The sequence below is a fragment of the Dipodomys merriami genome, unplaced genomic scaffold (genome assembly GCF_024711535.1).
Source record: "Dipodomys merriami isolate MVZ:Mamm:240054 unplaced genomic scaffold, mDipMer1.0.p SCAF_16, whole genome shotgun sequence".
Lineage (NCBI taxonomy): Eukaryota > Metazoa > Chordata > Mammalia > Rodentia > Heteromyidae > Dipodomys > Dipodomys merriami.
This window is the reverse complement of record NW_027202937.1, coordinates 21,013,178-21,031,296: the sequence shown is the minus strand read 5'-3', so window position 1 is coordinate 21,031,296 and position 18,119 is coordinate 21,013,178. Positions and strand designations below refer to the sequence as shown.

The 18,119-nt window shown below is 39.4% G+C and overlaps 2 protein-coding genes across 5 annotated transcripts in view; one reads left to right on the top strand and one right to left on the bottom strand.

Moving 5' to 3' along the window:
- The first annotated feature begins 461 nt into the window (after nucleotides 1-461).
- On the top strand, nucleotides 462-10,110 carry Fam8a1 (family with sequence similarity 8 member A1). The gene is made up of 5 exons (XM_070024511.1): nucleotides 462-1,247; nucleotides 2,274-2,394; nucleotides 4,563-4,686; nucleotides 5,380-5,519; nucleotides 7,167-10,110. Exons 1-5 carry the CDS (start codon nucleotides 566-568, stop codon nucleotides 7,309-7,311), a joined length of 1,212 nt encoding a protein of 403 aa, XP_069880612.1. The 5' UTR covers nucleotides 462-565; the 3' UTR covers nucleotides 7,312-10,110.
- A 2,426-nt stretch (nucleotides 10,111-12,536) lies between these two features.
- Nup153 (nucleoporin 153) overlaps nucleotides 12,537-18,119 on the bottom strand; it is a 71,592-nt gene continuing 66,009 nt past the window's right edge. For all 4 annotated transcript variants that reach the window (XM_070024507.1, XM_070024510.1, XM_070024509.1 and 1 more), the window contains 4 exons: nucleotides 17,281-17,637; nucleotides 16,467-16,739; nucleotides 13,922-14,063; nucleotides 12,537-13,630 (listed from right to left, as the gene is read on the bottom strand). In XM_070024507.1, coding sequence (XP_069880608.1) covers nucleotides 13,546-13,630; nucleotides 13,922-14,063; nucleotides 16,467-16,739; nucleotides 17,281-17,637 — 857 coding nt within the window. In that variant the 3' untranslated portion in view covers nucleotides 12,537-13,545. The remainder of the gene's footprint in view (nucleotides 13,631-13,921; nucleotides 14,064-16,466; nucleotides 16,740-17,280; nucleotides 17,638-18,119) is intronic.

Sequence of the window (18,119 nt, the reverse complement as noted above, 5' to 3'; positions counted from 1 at the left end):
TAAAAGGAAAAAAAAAAAAAACAGAAACAAAAAACCAAACCCACAATCAACAAACAGCAACATGTTTCTATTTTCTGGAATGTGTTTTAAGTGTTCAGAGGAGTTCCTCCCTAGCCGTATCCTCCTTTGATCTGCTGTGTGGATATGCCTAGCCTAGAGTTCTCTATAGGTAGAGCTTATCTTCTAATGGGATAAAATACAACACACTGGGCTTCACAGTCTCCTTGACCTGCGTCGAAAATCCTGCTCACCCAGAACAAGAATAGCCTGAGTCCAACCCCATCGAGTCTCTGGAGGCGTCTCGGGTCTTATATTGCATTAAAATTGTAAAGCAAAAAGGACCAGGTCAGGACCCACAAGCCAAGAAGCCAGCAACTCCCAGGGTCCGGAAGTAGGGCCTTAGCCACGCCCCAACCTTGCTTCTTCCGGTGATGCTCAGAGAGGCGGGGTTTCCGCTTCCGGTGTGGGATTGTTGACGCCTGTGGCTGCTGCGGTGGCCACTGGGCCGTTGGGGCCGGGAAGTGGCGCGGTGACAGGTACCGCGGAGAGAGCTCAGGTGGCGACGATGGCGGAGGGGTCCGAGGAGGCCCGAGGCCGCCCTCCGGGGCAGGAAGACGGCGGAGGAGATCACGAGCCCATCCCGTCCCGGCCAGACCCCCCCGTGGCCCCCTGCCCCCAGGAGGGGTCGCAAGCCGAACCCCAGGCCCGGGATCGGGCCCCATCCCCGGGTCCCGCGCCCGCCTCGGAGGAGGCGGAGCCGCCGCGGGAGCCGCGGAAGCGGAGGGAGGGGGCCTCGGCCTCGAACGCGGGGCCGCGGGAGCCCGCCGGCTGCGAGGCCCCCGAAGCCGCGGCGCCGCGGGACCGGCCCGCGCGGCTCAGCGCCCGCGAGTACTCGCGGCAGGTGCACGAGTGGCTGTGGCAGTCGTACTGCGGCTACCTGACCTGGCACAGCGGCCTGGCCGCCTTCCCCGCCTACGGCAGCCCCCCGCCGGGCCCGCCCGGCCCCGCCGCGCCCGCGCCGCCGCCGCCCGCCCCGCAGCTGGCCTATTACAACCCCTTCTACTTTCTGAGTGCCGGGGTGGCGGCGCCCGATCCCGGGGCGGCCGCCGGCATCAGCGCCCCGGCCGCGATCGCCGGCCTGGGTCCCCGGGTCCCTCACGTGCAGGCGTCGGCCCGGGCAACTCCAGCGACCCGAGGGGGAACCGCCGCCCCTTCGCGGACGACGACCGAGACCGGACGGCAGGCAGGTGAGAAAGCAGCGGGGATTGGGAGTTGGACCCAGCGGAAGGGAGAGGTGGGCATGCTTTCCAGCAGTGCTGCTCGAATTGGTACCCGTGCGCGTGCAGTCAGTCATCCTGTGCCCACGCCTAACATTACCAGAGTGCACAGACTGCCAGGCAGTGCACTTGTTGTGGATCTGGCCCTACCAATTGATTTCCTTACTCACGAGACTAGCTAGGCCTGACCACATTGAGGGGGAAACCTTTGCTCTTCACACCGTCCTCTTAGGTTGATCTCTACCCTCTGGAGAGCAAGATCCAAAGCTCAACTTCCAGGTGGGCAAACGTACTTTTGGAAGAGAAAGACTGCTAATACTGGGAGGGGGGGGGGTATAATTCAGATGTGGGCTGCTTTCGGACCAGAGGAACTGGATGGATATAAAAGCAAACTGGTATGAATGTAAATAGCGTTGACTAGGCTCTGGCTTTTTAATCATATCTAATTGCTTGCCTTCTGTATAGGAGCTAGAATATTTTGAAGCAGCTACAATTTAACTTCATTATTTAGACTTTGTATTTAGCCGTGTGTGTATGTATTACAAGGAATAATGGATGCCTGGATATGATCCCATTCAGAAGTTAGGATTACAGATTGGTAATCATTTGGATTTTTTATTGAAACTAACAACTAAATGAATTGGGTTCGTAGGATACAGGAATTTATACAAATGGCCTGTTTTGAACATTGATTTTTACTGAAAGTGTGTAATGTTTTACCTGGATGTGGTTATGTAGATTTTTTTCATTCAAGTCCCCATCCACTAAAATGTATTGGATACCCTATTCTAATTTATCTGTGAAAATAGTTGTTAAACATTGTGAATAGTAGAATGCTGTTGTTAATTTTACTAACAGGTACACTTGGTTGACAGAATCAGTAAGAGGAATTGGGGCCAGATTTGGTTTTCATTATCTAGCTTGTGTTCTCAGGCCTGTATGAAGTAATGAGTTTTCCTAACTTTCTCTTTTTTTTTTTTTTTTTTTAATTTGCAGGCAGAGAGTATGTTATTCCATCCTTGGCTCACAGATTTATGGCAGAGATGGTGGATTTCTTCATTCTCTTCTTTATAAAAGCAACAATTGTCTTAAGTATTATGCACCTCAGTGGAATAAAGTAAGGATATTTGCAGAAAGGTTTACAATTTCTACTGCTTAGAAACCTGGTTAAGCTCTATTCCTGCCTACAAGTTAACTCAGTGGACAATAAGTTTGCTAGAGCTTTGTCAGGTTTATTGTTTTCTTGTGGGCTTTTAAAAAATAAGTACAAAGGAAAAAAATTGCTAAGATCTGTGGGAAATTCATCTATTATTAAAAGTAGGTTAGATGAACCTGCAAACCTGGTTTCTATGAACTATACTCTTAGGCCAGCAACTAATTTCCCTCAAATTATCTGTGGAGCCTGTAAAGACAAAAGCTAGAGAGCATTTGGTAGGTGAACCAAGGAGTAGCATTTCCAAAAGGGAAGTTTGTATTATCTGTTAAGTCCCACTTCAAAGTCAGACATAATCCTTTCAGATTAAGCGTGCTCTTAACAGCAGTTTTCACTTGCTAAGCATTTTTTATGTACAGTATGTGTTAAGCTTGCTTGCAGTTGGAGTTTATGAGCATAATTGTCAGAACCTGAAATGACACAGGTAGCCAGGCACTGGTGGCTCACACCTGTAATTCTAGCTACTCAGAAGGCTGAGATCTGAGGATCACAGAAGCCACCTCAGGAAGGAGAATCTTTGTAACTCTTTATCTCCAATTAATCATAAAAAGCCAGAGCTGTGGCTTAAGTAGTAGGGTGCCAACCTTGAGCAAAAAAGCTAGGGAACAGCAGCCATGCCCTGAGTTCAACCAACATTTCCTGGCATAAACAAAAAAAAAAAAAAGAAAAAGTGTGGATTCATATCATACTCAAACCTTAGCATGCTTACCAGAAACCTAAGTGACAGTGTGATACTGTGACCCTCCCTTTCTCTGAACACATCTAAGCAACATCAGCTCTTGTACATTCAGTCTCCTGGATAGCTTTTAACCCAGACCAACTGCCAGGCTATTTTTCTTCATCATTATTTCTTCCTATTCCAGTTAGTTACCACATGGTTGGATAACAACTAAACCCTAAGTGAAGTATGCAGTCTTTTGTCTTTTTTTTTTTTTTTTGGTTGTGAGGCTTGAACTCTGGGCCTGAGCATTGTCCCTCAGGTCTTCAGCTCAAAGCTAGTGCTCTACCACTTGAGCTACAGCGCCACTTCTGGTTTTCTGATGGTTTATTGGAGATGAGTGTTTCACAGAGTTTCCTGCCAGGGCTGGCTTTAAACCATAATCGTCAGATCTCAGCCTCCTGAGTAGCTAGGATTACAGGCGTGAGCCACCAGCGCCCAACCTTCTATCTTTTTTTTTTATGGAAAGTATATTGAGACACAAAGTACATTAAAGTCCGAGTTTCTTTGTGTAGTTAATATTTCTTACTTTCAGCTGTCACAATAGTTGAGCCATATCACTTGCTCCCTAGCTTTCTCTCCTGCAGTTTCCTCTCTGTGAAACATTTTTTCCCCCTTACTCTAGCTAACTTCTTTTATCCTTCTGATGATAGCTTAAAGGTCATTACTGGGAAGGCTTCTCAAGATTAAGTGTAACCAAACTATTTCCATGCTGTTTCAGTTTGCATCCCACTTCATGGTTATTATTCATGGGAGCAGAGACATTTTCCATTTGTTCATACTATGTCTCCAGAGCTAGTATATAGTACCTGCTCATGATACTGTGCCTTGGCTGTTTCTTGGTTTGGGGAGTGCAGGAGTTCAGCACTGTGCTTCAGGCATGCTATGCAAACATCTACAACTGAGTTACCCCCAACCGTATAGGTAGCACATATGCACGATCATGCTGTTTGGGGTTTTTCATCTGTTGGTTGGTTGAATAAGCTAATGAAAGTTTTGTGAAGTTAGATAGATGGCTGGGAACATAAAAAGATTAGAATTTTGGAGCCTGGGAAGGTGGCTCAGCAGTAGAGTGCTTGCCTTGCATGCATGAGGCCCTGGGTTCAATGGCTTAGCATCACATAAGCAGAAAAAGCCAGAAGTGGCATTGTGGCTTAAGTGGTAGAGTGCTAGCCTTGAGCTGAATTGCTGAGGGATAGTGCCCAGGCTGAGTTCAGGCCCTACGAGTAACCAAAAAAAAAACAAAAACCATAAAGATTAGAATTTCAGTTAAAATTTGTGGCATACAATTTTTAAAAAGTAAAACTGTTCTGGCAACTAATTCTTTATAATCCCAAACTGTTATTTTATATAGGGATATCTCTAAGTTTGCTATGCATTATATAATAGAAGAAATAGATGAAGACACATCAATGGAAGACTTGCAGAAAATGATGATTGTGGCACTTATATACAGATTATTGGTTTGTTTCTATGAGGTAAGTTACTGACTAAAGCAAATATTAAGTTTTAATAAGTTTAGAATATTAGTCCAAGAAAAACAAGAATTTGTAATTAGTTATGATAAACCAGGCATAGTGACATGCCCTGTCATCTCAGATCCTCCGGTGGCTAAGTGGGAGGGCCAGCTAGTCAAAAACATGAGACCATTAGCTAAAAGCCAAAGGAGCTGGAGGTATGGCTCAAGATGTGGAGAGCCAGAGCCATCATAGCAAGCACAAGACCCCAAGTTCAAATCCCAGTACCCTCAAGAAAAACAAGTTCTAATTATTCATGTATTTTCCAAGTGTCTTTACACTTTTTTTTCCCAAATTTAATTTATATGCACTTCTTTCTTAGATTGTAATCCAAAAATATACTTGCTGTTTGGCTGTAGAACTTGAAAGGTTATTTTTCGTCAAATTGCTATGAAGTATCATGGGCCATAGAGAAATACAGTAGACATCTTATGGTGTTGAATATATTAAGACTGTAGAAATGTATTAAATGCTTAACATTTGAGTTTCCATTTCAGTGCATTTGTCTTCCAACTACAGTAAATGGCAGTAATATGTTACTTCAAAGCCAAAGTAAAACTTTAAAGTGATACTTTAAATCTGAAGTAATAATATAGATATAGTAATAATATAGTTGAGCCAATAAATTACTTTAAAATCTTCTTTTTTTTTTAGATTATTTGTATTTGGGGAGCTGGTGGAGCTACTCCAGGAAAGTTTCTGCTAGGGCTTCGAGTTGTGACATGTGATACATCAGTGCTTATTGCTCCAAGTCGGGTTCTAGTCATCCCTTCCTCAAATGTTAGCATTACAACGTAAGTCCTTTTCCTGGCTCAATCTACTGTATACTCCCATAGTTTCAGTGAATAGAACCTTATGGTCCCATAAGGTTATATTGCCTAGTGACTTCATTGGTGCCTTAGTGTGTACACACTTCTCAGAATGGCTGTGTCCCCTCATGGACACAGGACTGTATTCAGTGAGTTACAGGTTCGATCAAGTGTTTCTAGAATACCAGTATTTTTTTCTTCATGGTAGGTTCACATTTATTAAGTTTATAAGCATTTTGTATGATTGTCTACACAGTATGTATATTCAAGATGGTCATTTTATAAAATACGAATCAGTTTTCAGTGCCCAGCTTTGTTAATCCCGGGATCTGTGGCTATTTGTTGGGTCAGGTACTGCCTTACCTTGAGCTGCCAAGTGGTAACACCCACCATTAGCTCATCTTAAATAGGTAGTGAGTTTGACAGCTTGGCATACATGCATGCATCCTACATCTGCTCTTCAGTGGTAAAGCTTGTAATTAATATTTACATTCCCTGTTGCTAACTGTGGGCATGTACTTCTGGAAGAGACTCCAACTATTGGTGATGGAAATTGTGGGTGGTAATCAGGCAAGCCAAACAAAATGTGCATATGTAACTGCTGCCAAAATGATCCAGAGGTGAATTGTTGTATGTGAAAATAAGTGACTGGAAGCAGCAGTTCTTTAAAATTTTGTGGCTATCTTGCCTAATCTATTAATGGGAATCAATATTGAGCACTTCTCTTCTACCAAGGATTGATAGTAACGTTGCATATATATTAGTTAACTCAATACTGATACTGTATGATAGATGCCGTTATCTCATTTTTACATATGTAGCACACCCGACTAGTCTGGATTCAGACAGAGCTCACACTCAACTACTGCACTTTATTGTAGCCTTTCAGGGCACAAAAGGGCAGAACTGTAACATTAGGATAATTTTCCCATTTCTGGGCTATCATTGAAAGTTTAAGGCATCCTTTAATGACTAGATCCCACCAAGGAGCTGAGCTGACAAAAGAAAAATGTAAAGTGCTAGTACTTCACTTAAGGTAGGAAATGGGACCCCACTAAACATACTGAGTTTAGAAGATTCTGGAAACACATGGTAATAAGAAGTAACTGTGAAAAGGTAAGCAATGAGAAGTTATTCTTTGCTTCTGGCAAAATACTAGAAAAGCCATGTACCAGTGGCATATGCCTGTAATCCTAGCTATTCAGAAGGTTGAGATCAGAGGATTGCAGTTGGCAGCCAGCCAGGGCAGGAAGTTCTTGATACTCTATCTCCAGTTAACCACCAAAAAGGACAGAAGTGGAGCTGTGCCTTAAATGGGAGAATGATAGGCTTGAGGGAAAAAACTCAGCACCCAGACCCCAAGTTTAAGTCCTAGACTAATACCAAAAAAAAGAAAAAGGAAATACGGCAAACCTTTAGTTCATATCTTAAGATGTTTATTAGTGTTTTAATGTGAAAGTTCTTGTCTTTTTGAGTTTAATAACAGCCCAGGTGATTTGATCATATACTTGAAAATAGCTCACATATCAAAGGCTAAGAATCTTGCTTTAGTATTGTCTGACCTTGATAAAGATACCATTAGTTTGTATGTGGCTAATATATGACTTTGATGCTTCTGCTTTAATCTTTTAGGTCCACCATACGAGCTTTGATCAAGAATTTTTCTATTGCTTCTTTTTTCCCTGCTTTCATCACTCTGCTGTTTTTTCAGCATAATCGAACAGCCTATGACATTGTAGCAGGAACCATTGTAGTAAAAAGAAATGGGGTCAGATGATGCCCTTCCAAAACACTAAATTCCACACTGGAATAATGACAAGACTAAATTATGTATCAAGGCCTTCAGTATCCCTGGGTTACATTAATTGAATTAGAAATTAAATCAGTCACTCCACTTGCTGGAGGTGACTATTCTGAAAGTATTGATTTTACTTGAATGCCAAAGAACTTTTCCAGAAGAAAAACCTTAAACATTAGTGTTTAAAAACAAAAAGGAAACATTTAGGTAAAAAAGAAGGCAAATTCTTTCATAATCAAAATCGGCAATATTTCTTCAGATCTAATATTCAGCTTTGAAATCTCCAATGAAACTTTAAAAAACTGTATTTTGGTTTATCCCAAAATGACGGAAAATGTCCAGTTGTGTTTTGTAAACACTTGATTAGTTCATCTTTAATTCTTGTGGGATGGGAGGAACACCCATCCCAGGTGCTGGGAGCTGCGAAGGAGTATGGCAAGCCCAGCAGTTCCGTTACCTAGGACTTCCCAGCATGCACTGCAGTTCACCAGAACAGAGGTGTCACTTTACAACTTAATGCTTGTACTTATTTCCAAGTGATGAAAAAGTATTGTCATAATGCTATATTATCATTGATGTATTAAAGGAAAGGTAAATTAGTGGTTGCTTTTAAAGGGTAGGGAGAGTATGAGTAAATTTTTTACTGTAAATTTAACTTAAATTCATGTGCAGGTATCCTCAGAGCCCTAAAATCATACTATATATGGGGAAACTTCTATCAAACTTGCACATTTACTGTAAAACAACATTCCCAGTGTGTGCAGCATGGATAAAGTATTAGTGTTTTTCAGTGTTCTGAATATGTAACTTCCTATATATATACAACATATTCACACGTAATCACTTTTGTATTTTATACAGTTCAATGACTGTTAACATCAAAGTATTTTGTGAATAACTCTAAAATAGTAGTAACCTGTGAAATATTAGTAATTATCCCATTATGACCCATTCTTTCTAAAGCAAGAGAGAATATCATTTCCAGAAATTAACGCTAACTGCTTTATGCTCATTTCAGACTACTAGGAATAGTTTTGGGAAAATGCTAAGCAATGTGTCACTTTACTTGAAGCAAAATGTATAGGTGTTTTTGCAGTATGTTCCAGGTAGCTGTGTTGAAATGTACCTGCACTATTTATTGTTGTATTTTATTCTCTGTCATTTTCCCCAACTGTGATATTTACCCCAGAACACTAAGCTGTATTACACAGTTCAGAATTAGATTGCTTAAAGTTTTGTTTCTGTTCTTAATAGCAAATGCAATATGTGTTACCACTGTATCAGTTTCTAATGTGGGGTTTTAACATTTAAAAATATATTTTGTTTATAGAAACCTAATGATGTTCTTAATACCTTATCACTGGAAAATCTTATAAACCATGCCTGTCAAAATTATTTTTGTTAAACCTAACTTCACAGCCTGTTGGCTAAGTGTGAAATAGATCATTTCTTGTAGCTTGTGGGAAATAAAAAAAGTCATCTTTTAATCATACTATATAAGTTGGGAAATTTTATGTAAACTCTGGGTATACACATCTGCCTCAGACTGAGTAATACAAATTGAAATGTCCGTAAGTCTTGTAGCCTTGAGATTCACTAACTACTGTTGTCATCTAGACTGTTTTTTTTTTTAGTACAGTAAAAAAGGAAATTAGTTTAAGTTAAAATACTTCAATTTGCTATGATGAGTCACTCAGATTAATAGCTGTGAACTCATTATAGAGCCCTGTATTTACTTTGCACATAGAATAAAATCTAAAACCTATTATAAATTCAGAGGCTGTAAAAAAAGACGTTAACTTTGGGGGGGTGGGAAGGGGGGTAGGGTGGGGAAAGAACATAACTTTAGCATTGCTTTTCTCTTGGGCTGAGTGCCCTCAGAACATTTTTTTTCTGTCAGTATACTGTACTGATTTTCTGTATGTTGAACTGGCACTCTACCCCAAAAAGGTAATAGGAAATTGTATCCATAGTACAAACATCATTCATCATTTCAAAAAACAAATTAGTAAAATAATCTTTAAAAACTTAGAATTTAAGCCAAATGAAAAAATCCCAGTTGACAAACATACTCTAGCTCTGGACTGTTTTAAAAGAACTATTGCCGTTACCTACTCTGTTGTTCAGCCTAAAAACAACTGACAGGTGATTAATGCAACCCGAAAAATCTCAGTACCCACAGTGGATCGGGTTCAATGTTGGAATCTGAGCAGATGTGTGATGACAAGCCTTGCTTTTAGACTGCTGTGACCATAGCAAGCCAACACATTTGGATAGTAAACCTGAACTTTCCACTATTATGAAGTATTGATTTGCCAAAATCACTTTGTTTACAGTAAAAAATGAGTCTTCAGTGTTTTTAATGTCTTTATATAGTAAAATTCCACTTATACTTTCATAGAGGAATTCGCTTGGGTGGAAAGGATGGTAGAAAGGAGTTTAAAAATTTACACCTGCTGGTGGAATAAAAGTCTTTTGGGGGTGTGGAGAGGAGGGAGTACTAAATTTGTTCTGTCCCTATTAAAACAGGCTATGGGCCTAGGTAACAAGCACTTCTAAAATCTGAGAAATACTATTTCAAGTATTTGTCATTCCCAATCCCTAGTACCAAAGGCCAAGGTCTTTACATGTGCTTCCAAACAATATGTACATATTTCCTTGCAATTCAGTGTTTCAGGGCTTCACCTAATAGCCCAACTATCAGTATAACTTGGCATTCTATTTTTAGTATGTCACCAATTTGTATTGTATCCTCAAATAAATACTTTGAGTCACCAATTCATCTGCATTTTGTTTCTTTGAGAAGGCTTGCTATTGAGTCCTTGCTTCGAGATAAAACTTTTCCAGTGGCTATAGAACTAGATTGCCCTCAGAAACACCATCCACCTTTATATGTACTTTCTGCAGATTACCTGCATGAGAGCTAAGCCATAATGTCAAATTCATCTAGTCCTTAGAGCTGTTGAGCCATCACAATAGATAGCTAGGCCATTTCAGTTCTGCCTATAAAATCCTTTCCCAGCCTAACCTTTCTAGACCAGTTCATAGGAAGGGGCAGGATTCAAAACAGATTGTTTCCTCAGGAAGGTAAATTTGGCAGGGTGTTGGTGGCTCATACCTGTAACCCTAGCTACTCAGGAGGCTGACATCTAAAGATCCATCACAGTTCAAAGCCAGCCTGGGCAGGAAACCGTTCATGAGACTCCAACAAATGGTTAGTGGTACTGTGCCTCAAAGTGGTAGAGCACTAGCCATAAGCAAAAAATCTCAAGGTCAGGGGCAGGCTCTGAGTTCAAGCCCCATGACAACAACAAAAAAGGCAAATTTTTATCACAAATGTAGCCTGTTCTGAATGCTGTAGGCAGTGTGCTACTGTAAACCTAGCTAGTGGACTTTTCACAAGTTTTCAAAGCTGCTCCATATTACAAGGAAATCTTAAAAGTCCAACTAGGTTATATAGTTGGTATGTGTATCTAGACCCAGTAATCCCATTTTCTCAGTGTGGTTATTGCAAATTTACATTTTCACTAAATTTTAATCTTTAGGACCTAAGAGAAGGAAATAAAATTCTAAGCAAATTTATGGCTTAATCTCAAAAATGGTTAAAATTAACCCAACACTTTTATTTCAAGTAATAAAATAATTACATTAGTAAGCAACTTCAAGAGAGAATTCACAAAGCGCTTACAGATGTATTTCCGTTGTCTAAATTATACTTTTTCTTAACTGGAATTGAAATTATTCAAAACCATTTACCCTTTGCTTAAAGTAGTATCACTAGATGTCAGCATTAGGTGGCTTCCAGTTTGTTTCCTTTTAAGGATGAAGAGTTTAGGATCTGTTTCTGGTGGTGAGACTGGAATGTTTGTCACTCTTCACTAAACAGCACACCTTGAAGAGCACTGATCCTCATCAGCCAGCCTAATACAGAAACATGATTAATAATCTGAGCCTTACTGGGCTTTAGGAGGATAAGCTTAAGGCTGGAGCAGCTGTAATATAAAATTCAAATTAAGAGATCTGAACAGTTCATAGACTCAAGTTGAGGGGCCAAAAAGATCCAATTTTTAATATAAAACCAGTATAATTTGTTCAACAAGAGCAATATAATGCTGTGCCTTATTTGAAGATTACATGCTGTTTCTACCAAGGATGGTTAAAAAAAAAGGTTTTTTAAAGTACAAGCCGGGCACTAGTGGATTACATCTATAATCAGACTGATACCTGAGGATCACAGGTCAAAGTCAGTCTGGACAACCTTTATCTCTAATTCACTGACAAAAAGATGCAAGTGGAACTGTGGCTCAAGTGCTACTCCTTAGCACAAAATCTCAGGGACAGGGCCCAACTTGACAATGTCAATTATGTTTAAATGGTTTTATGATTTTCTACTTCTCTGTCCTTAATTTTGTGAAAATTTTCCTCCCAAAAGCAAATGGGGCTCCCAAAGTGAAAATGCTTTCAGATGTTTAAGGAAAATGAGCCAAATATTGGCAGAATAGTACTGAATTAACGGAGTATACCCTATGGATACCAAGGTCTATTGTAAAATCATACTGATTTTTAGCACAGTTTGAGAGAAACTTAGAAAACAATGGTAAGAGCCAGCAGTAATACAGATTTCTAATTAGTTCTGACAACTGACACTCCCCACCAGACCATCCAGTGTGTATTATTAATGATTAAAGAACATTGCAGACAGAAACTATGTACCCTTCAAACCAGCAATAAGGAGATAAGGAAAAGATCAGAAATATTCAACATTTTAAAATTCTCAATTTAAACTCCAAACAACTAGAAGTTTGGTAAATTCAAGTGAACGCAAAAACAAGACTGAGAACTTGAGCTCTTTTCTGAACCATAGGGAAAGTCTAGTAATAAATAATTTAGTAATACAAACCACTGTTGGTTTGTACCTGCTTTAAGGGTAACACTCCAAGAGCATGAACAACAAACATTGTTTAATGACCTATCAAGGAAGATACCAGTACAAATGGTTATGTTTAACTTCATGTAAAGCTATGTGGACATTAGCAAAGATTCCTAGCACCAGGCAAGAAGTAGGGTACCTTCTAAACACTGGAAGTTCAGGTACTTTACCCCTTTTAGGAGTTGCCTAAAGTACTTACATGTACTCTAATTAACCATTGTCCTTCCCATTAATATTGTGCACCTTCATTATGAGTTAAAACTGTAACAAAAAGTGCTTCATAAATTTTTATTGATGGCATTTTATCCCATGGTTTAACATGTTAATTATACTGTAATAAACATGGCTTTAATATTAAACTTCTCCTTATTATCCAAAGTCACCACAGTCCATTTCAGTAAATATAAAAATATATGTTTAATACTTTGTACAATACTGGTTTTTGGTCCAAACAAAACTGGATCAGAAAAGCCAATAAATTCAACTTTAAGAATCTCCAATTTTTTTTTTAAAGATTTCCAAATGGATTTAGGCAACTTTGAATAATGGGATTTACATAATAAAATCTGAGACAAGACTAAACAAAAAAGTCTAACACAAAATTAAAATTTCAAGTTCACAGATTTATGTTATGCCAAAAAAGTACAGAAACAATTGTATTTACAGATGTTTCATAATAAAATAATGAAAAAGGCAAGACGGGTGATAGAATGAAAATATAGAAATAGCATATAATTATTAAATGGAGAATGAACTAGATCTAACAGGTCCTTAGCATGGACCACTCTTTAATCACGCTTTCTCTATCAGAAAATTTTTGTGCACAATACACCCACCTCACTCACTTCACACATACACCAGCACAAACTCAGCATAGAAATCATTCATTTCAACATCCTCTAATCTATACAGAATTCCTCATATATAATTACAATTCCACGCGTTCCATAAACACTGCACATAGTGGTGCAGACAGAGGTTCTACACAAGCCATTCACCGTGCAGGCTCTATTTCTGGTACAGCCAGACTACGCCAAGCCAGTGAATAATGTGCTAGATCATAAAGTGTTCTTGCTTTAGAATCAGACACCAGTCTAGCTATTATTTTCAAAAAAGGGGTGGGAAAGGTGGGGCAGGGGCTTCCATAGAGAAGAAGATCATTCCAAATTAGAGAAGTCCTTAGGCTCTGATTTCGGATAAGCCCAGTATGTAGTACAATCCAGTATCTGAAAGCAGGGCACCAGCTGTTGTTAAAACTCTTGGGTGTAACACCTTTGTCACCTTTATTTCCTACGTCTAACAGCAGTCTTTATCTTGCGACCAGAAACTGAAGTTCCAGAAGAGGAGAACAAATTTTTCCCATTTGACCTGTGAAAAACAAGACTTCATATTGTGACATGATGTTCAGAGCAAATTTTAGGATTATAACATTTAACATGACCAGCAACAAAGAGGACAGGAACTCTACTGTTAAATACATTTCCTCTTATACGTGACACACATCACTATTTCTCAGATAAATACAATCTTCCAAAAGTGCTGCAATAGGAGAATATATCTAACTGTACCCAAACTATACTGCATCTTGATGACTTAAAAAAAAGCAAAACATGCATACCTTACAATGTAAATTATCTGTTAAGAAAAAAATTCTCTTACCCCACAGTAAATGCTGCTGAAGACTGGTTAAATGCAAAGCCCCCAGAGCCTGAAGGCTGGGCTGAGGCTGCAGGTGTACTGGGATTTGCACCAAATGTGAAGTTGAAATTTGTAGTGCTGCTGCCAAATTGGAATACAGAACCTGTAATTGTTGCAGAAATATGTCATTAACTCTGGCCTCTACATATGAAGATCTGTTATGCTCAATCTTTTCCCTTGACACTTCCAACAAATGATGTAACTTATCATGACCAAGAGATAAAGAGCAGAATGGAGAAATATCTGGTTTAAGATGGCAAAATCAGCAAAAACTTGGTAGCATTATATTGTTTTAAAAGTGAATTAAAGTAACAGCAAAGGGATATTTATTGGTCCCCAGTTATTCACCGAAAAGCCAGAAATGGAACTGTGGCTCAAGTGGTAGAGTCAGCTTTAAGCAAAAACATCAACAAAAGGACAGCGCCCAGGAGCCAGCCTGAGTTTCACACACACACACACACACACACACACACACACACACACACACACACACACACACACACACACACACACACACACACACACACACACACACACACACACACACACACACACACACACACACACACACACACACACACACACACACACACACACACACACGAGAGATAGACTATTCCTAGACTCGGACACACCTACCCCAATACCACACACACACACGCACAGACTATTGGTTTCCTAGACTCGGACACACCTACCCCAATACCACAAGACAGTAATTCTCTTTCACTCTAGAACCTAAGTTTAGTCTTTGTAGAAGACAACAAGATACCAAAGTTGTAGCTAATAAAATGCATAACTGACAACTCCTATTAACTGAGCTACCAGAACCCTGACAAGCAGACTAGAAGTATCTTCTCAGGAATTGAACACATTGAACAGGAAGTTTTAATTTAAAGATAAACAAGCTGGGTACTGATGTCTTACACCTGCAATATAGCTACTTAGACGGCTGACAACTGAGGAGCACTGTTCAAAGCCAGCCAAGGTAGGAAGGTCCATGAGACATCTCCAGTTAACCACCAGAAAACTGGAAATAGACTGGTGGCTCAAAATGGTAGAACATTAACCTTGAACACAAAAGCTCAAAGACAGCACCTGAATTCAAGCCCTGTGATTGACAACAACAAAAAAACAAAACCAACTACGTTTTACCAAACAAAGTTAAAACAGAAAAATCTACAATGAAACTGAAGACCCATAGCTTTCCATTTTCAAGTGAATAGCCAAGTAGCACCAGACATTTAAGGGCAGTATTTTATATCAGATATACAAAAACAGTTGGGGACAACTGGGGGCAAGAAAGAAAAAAAAAATCAGAAAACAAGAGGATTTAGAAACAATGGAAGCAAAATCTCACTAGGAGGAGTAGGAAAAGATAGAACTTTTTATCTTTTTACAAAAAATAAAAAGTGCAAAGTTCAGAGAAAAAGAACAGAATTTTTTAAAAAAAGATCAGAGAGCCAGGTGCTGGTGGCTCATGCTTATAATCCTAGCTACTCAGGAAGTTGAGATATGAAGATCATGGTTCAAAGCCATCCTGGACAGGAAACTCCATGAGACTCTTATCTCTAATAAACCACCAGAAAACTGGAAGTGGCGCTGTGGCTCAAGCAGTAGAGCGCTCACCTTGAGCTGAAGAGCGGAGGGGACAGCGCCCAGGCCCAGAGTTCAACTCTAGAAGCCAGAAAGTTCACAAAGCAAAAATGCATTCAATGCTACCTATATTCAGTTAAAATCTTGCCAAACACTGGAACAAAGAAAGATACTTCTAAAAATGCAAGGCCTGAACATTTTTATTCCCTCAACTTTTAAGAAACCACTAGAAACAGGATGTGGCTCAGTGGTACAGCATTTGCCCAGCATGCCTAAGACCCTGAGTATGATTTCAGTACCACCAAAAAGGAAAAAAAAATTACTATTAGATGTGCTTATCTAAGTGTTAAGATGGAAAACACATGATAACCAAGAAAGGAGAGTTTTCTTCAATAAGCTAAAAGACAGGCACTGGTAGCCTGCACCTACAATCCTAGCTAGTCATGAGACTCTAATTTGAGGACTCAGGTTCAAAGCCAGATCAGAAGGAAAAGTCCACAAGACTCTTATCTCCAATAAACTACTACTAAAAAGAAAAAAAAAGCCAGACATGAAGCTGAGGCTCAAAGAGTAGAGCCCTTATCTTGACTAAAAAAAAGTTCAAGGACAGAATCCAGGCCCTGAGTTCAATCCTCTGGACTGGCACCACCACCCTACCAAAAAAAAATTAAAGAGAGAGAGACAGAGAGAGGAAACAACACTTTAAAAACATTTGACACCTTCAAAATGCTCTAATTGTACACTGAGAATATGGTTATGAAATAAATTCACACATAATCTGCTGTCAAGTATGAAGATTAAAAAAAGGTATGAATACCTTCAAATAAAAATACTATTTTTTAAAGACACAGAATCTAAATAGATACAATCTACATTATTTGATATAATCTACATTATTCTACAAACTTACTGGAATTAGGAGCTGAACCAGAGCCAAATGCAGATTGACTAGGCTGTTGTCCAAACACAGGAGGCTGGCTACTGCTTGATACTGTTCCAAAAGTAGGTGGTGCAGGCTGAGAACTAGCAGGAAACAATGCTGTTGAAGATGATATAGATCCAAAGCTTGGAGGATTAGGCTGGCTGGCACCTTGAGTTTGTCCAAACGTAGGGGTCTGGTTAGCACCAAATGCTGGACTGGCAGATGGTGCTGAAGGTGCACTACCAAACACAAAGGAGGATCCTGGAAGCCCAGAAAAATACTTGATTCAGCACGTTTACAGTGAGATAATCCACAAGAAATTTGTTAGCCACAAGCAAATTTCAAGCTTCTCTTACTTCAATCAAGTTTTGAATAATTAAAATGTTAACTCTCTACCACTATTTAGTAAAACATACAGAATCCATACAAACAAAAACACTACAATTTTGCAGCCAACGGTGTAGCTCAGAAGACCTCCAAATTTAATGTGTGCATTAACCAATCACCTGAGGACTAGAGCTAGTACCTAACAAGAGACAACCACTAGTGCTTCCTTCTGACAACCTGGAATTTTAAGAAACCTTGGAAACATTTATTATAATCTTACCACGACTAGTAAAATAGTTTCTAAGATTCAATCTCAACAAACACACACAGTTCAGTAATTAAATCATTCTAGGTATAGATGATATGGAGGTACTCACACCATTTTTGGTGATGACCTGGTATATCATTTGCTAAGAACCAACACTACTAATAATATTAAAGCCAATTCAATCATATCATGTTCTTTTCCAAATACCTGCAGTACTAGAAGCAGTTGTGGCTCCAAAGCTGAACCCAGAGGTTGCAGTGTTGTTACTGCTGGCTCCTGGTCCAAAGACAAATGGGGTGACAGCTGAACCTGTGCTGGATGTAGTAGCTGGTTTGCTATCCTGAGAAAATAGCAAAGACTGAGATGTACTGGATTCAGCAGAGTTACCAAAGGCAGAGCTGCTCACAGGATTGCTGGCCTGTCCAAACACAAAGGCAGCCACAGGTGGGTTGGAGGAAGATGTGGAACTACCAAATATGCCTCCACCTGCTGAAGTAGTTGGGGTACTTGAACTAGAGGAACTGTTGTTCAAGAAGTTAAAAACTGGTTTTGATGCACCTTGATCTGTAAGACAGAAATTAAGAAATCATTAAATCATCACAGAAACACCTTTCCTACATAAGTAAAATTCTTACATAGATATATTCATCAAATGAACATTAATAGTTTTGCATAATCAAAAATATTCATATTTCCTTTTCTGGCTTAAGGATTTTCTGCTTTTCATAGGAAAGCCTTCAGCTTTTAAGTAAAAACACTATGCCTCAAATCCAAATCTTACTTGATGCTGTGTTGTTTAGATCATCAATTCAGATAATGAAAGATGGTTGCCTTTTTACGTATTGGATTTACAAATTTATGCTGTCATGTACAACAGGTTCTTAACTTCAATTCACCCATATAGCTAGGCATTTTTATAGCAAGGACCTAATGCCATCTCTGACACACTGAAGCTATTATACCTATTTGTTCCCTGTGGTGTTATCATTAGGTTGTTTTAACTATACTCAAGTTAAAACTATACTAATATAATAGTAAAACTATAC

What these genes read in the sequence shown, in the direction of transcription:
- Fam8a1 (XM_070024511.1), top strand. Translation starts at nt 566, where the DNA reads ATGGCGGAGGGGTCCGAGGAGGCCCGAGGCCGCCCTCCGGGGCAGGAA. An exon ending in CGAGACCGGACGGCAGGCAG is followed by an intron (nt 1,248 to 2,273) that starts GTGAGAAAGCAG and finishes TTTAATTTGCAG; the next exon opens with GCAGAGAGTATGTTATTCCA. An exon ending in TCAAATGTTAGCATTACAAC is followed by an intron (nt 5,520 to 7,166) that starts GTAAGTCCTTTT and finishes TTAATCTTTTAG; the next exon opens with GTCCACCATACGAGCTTTGA.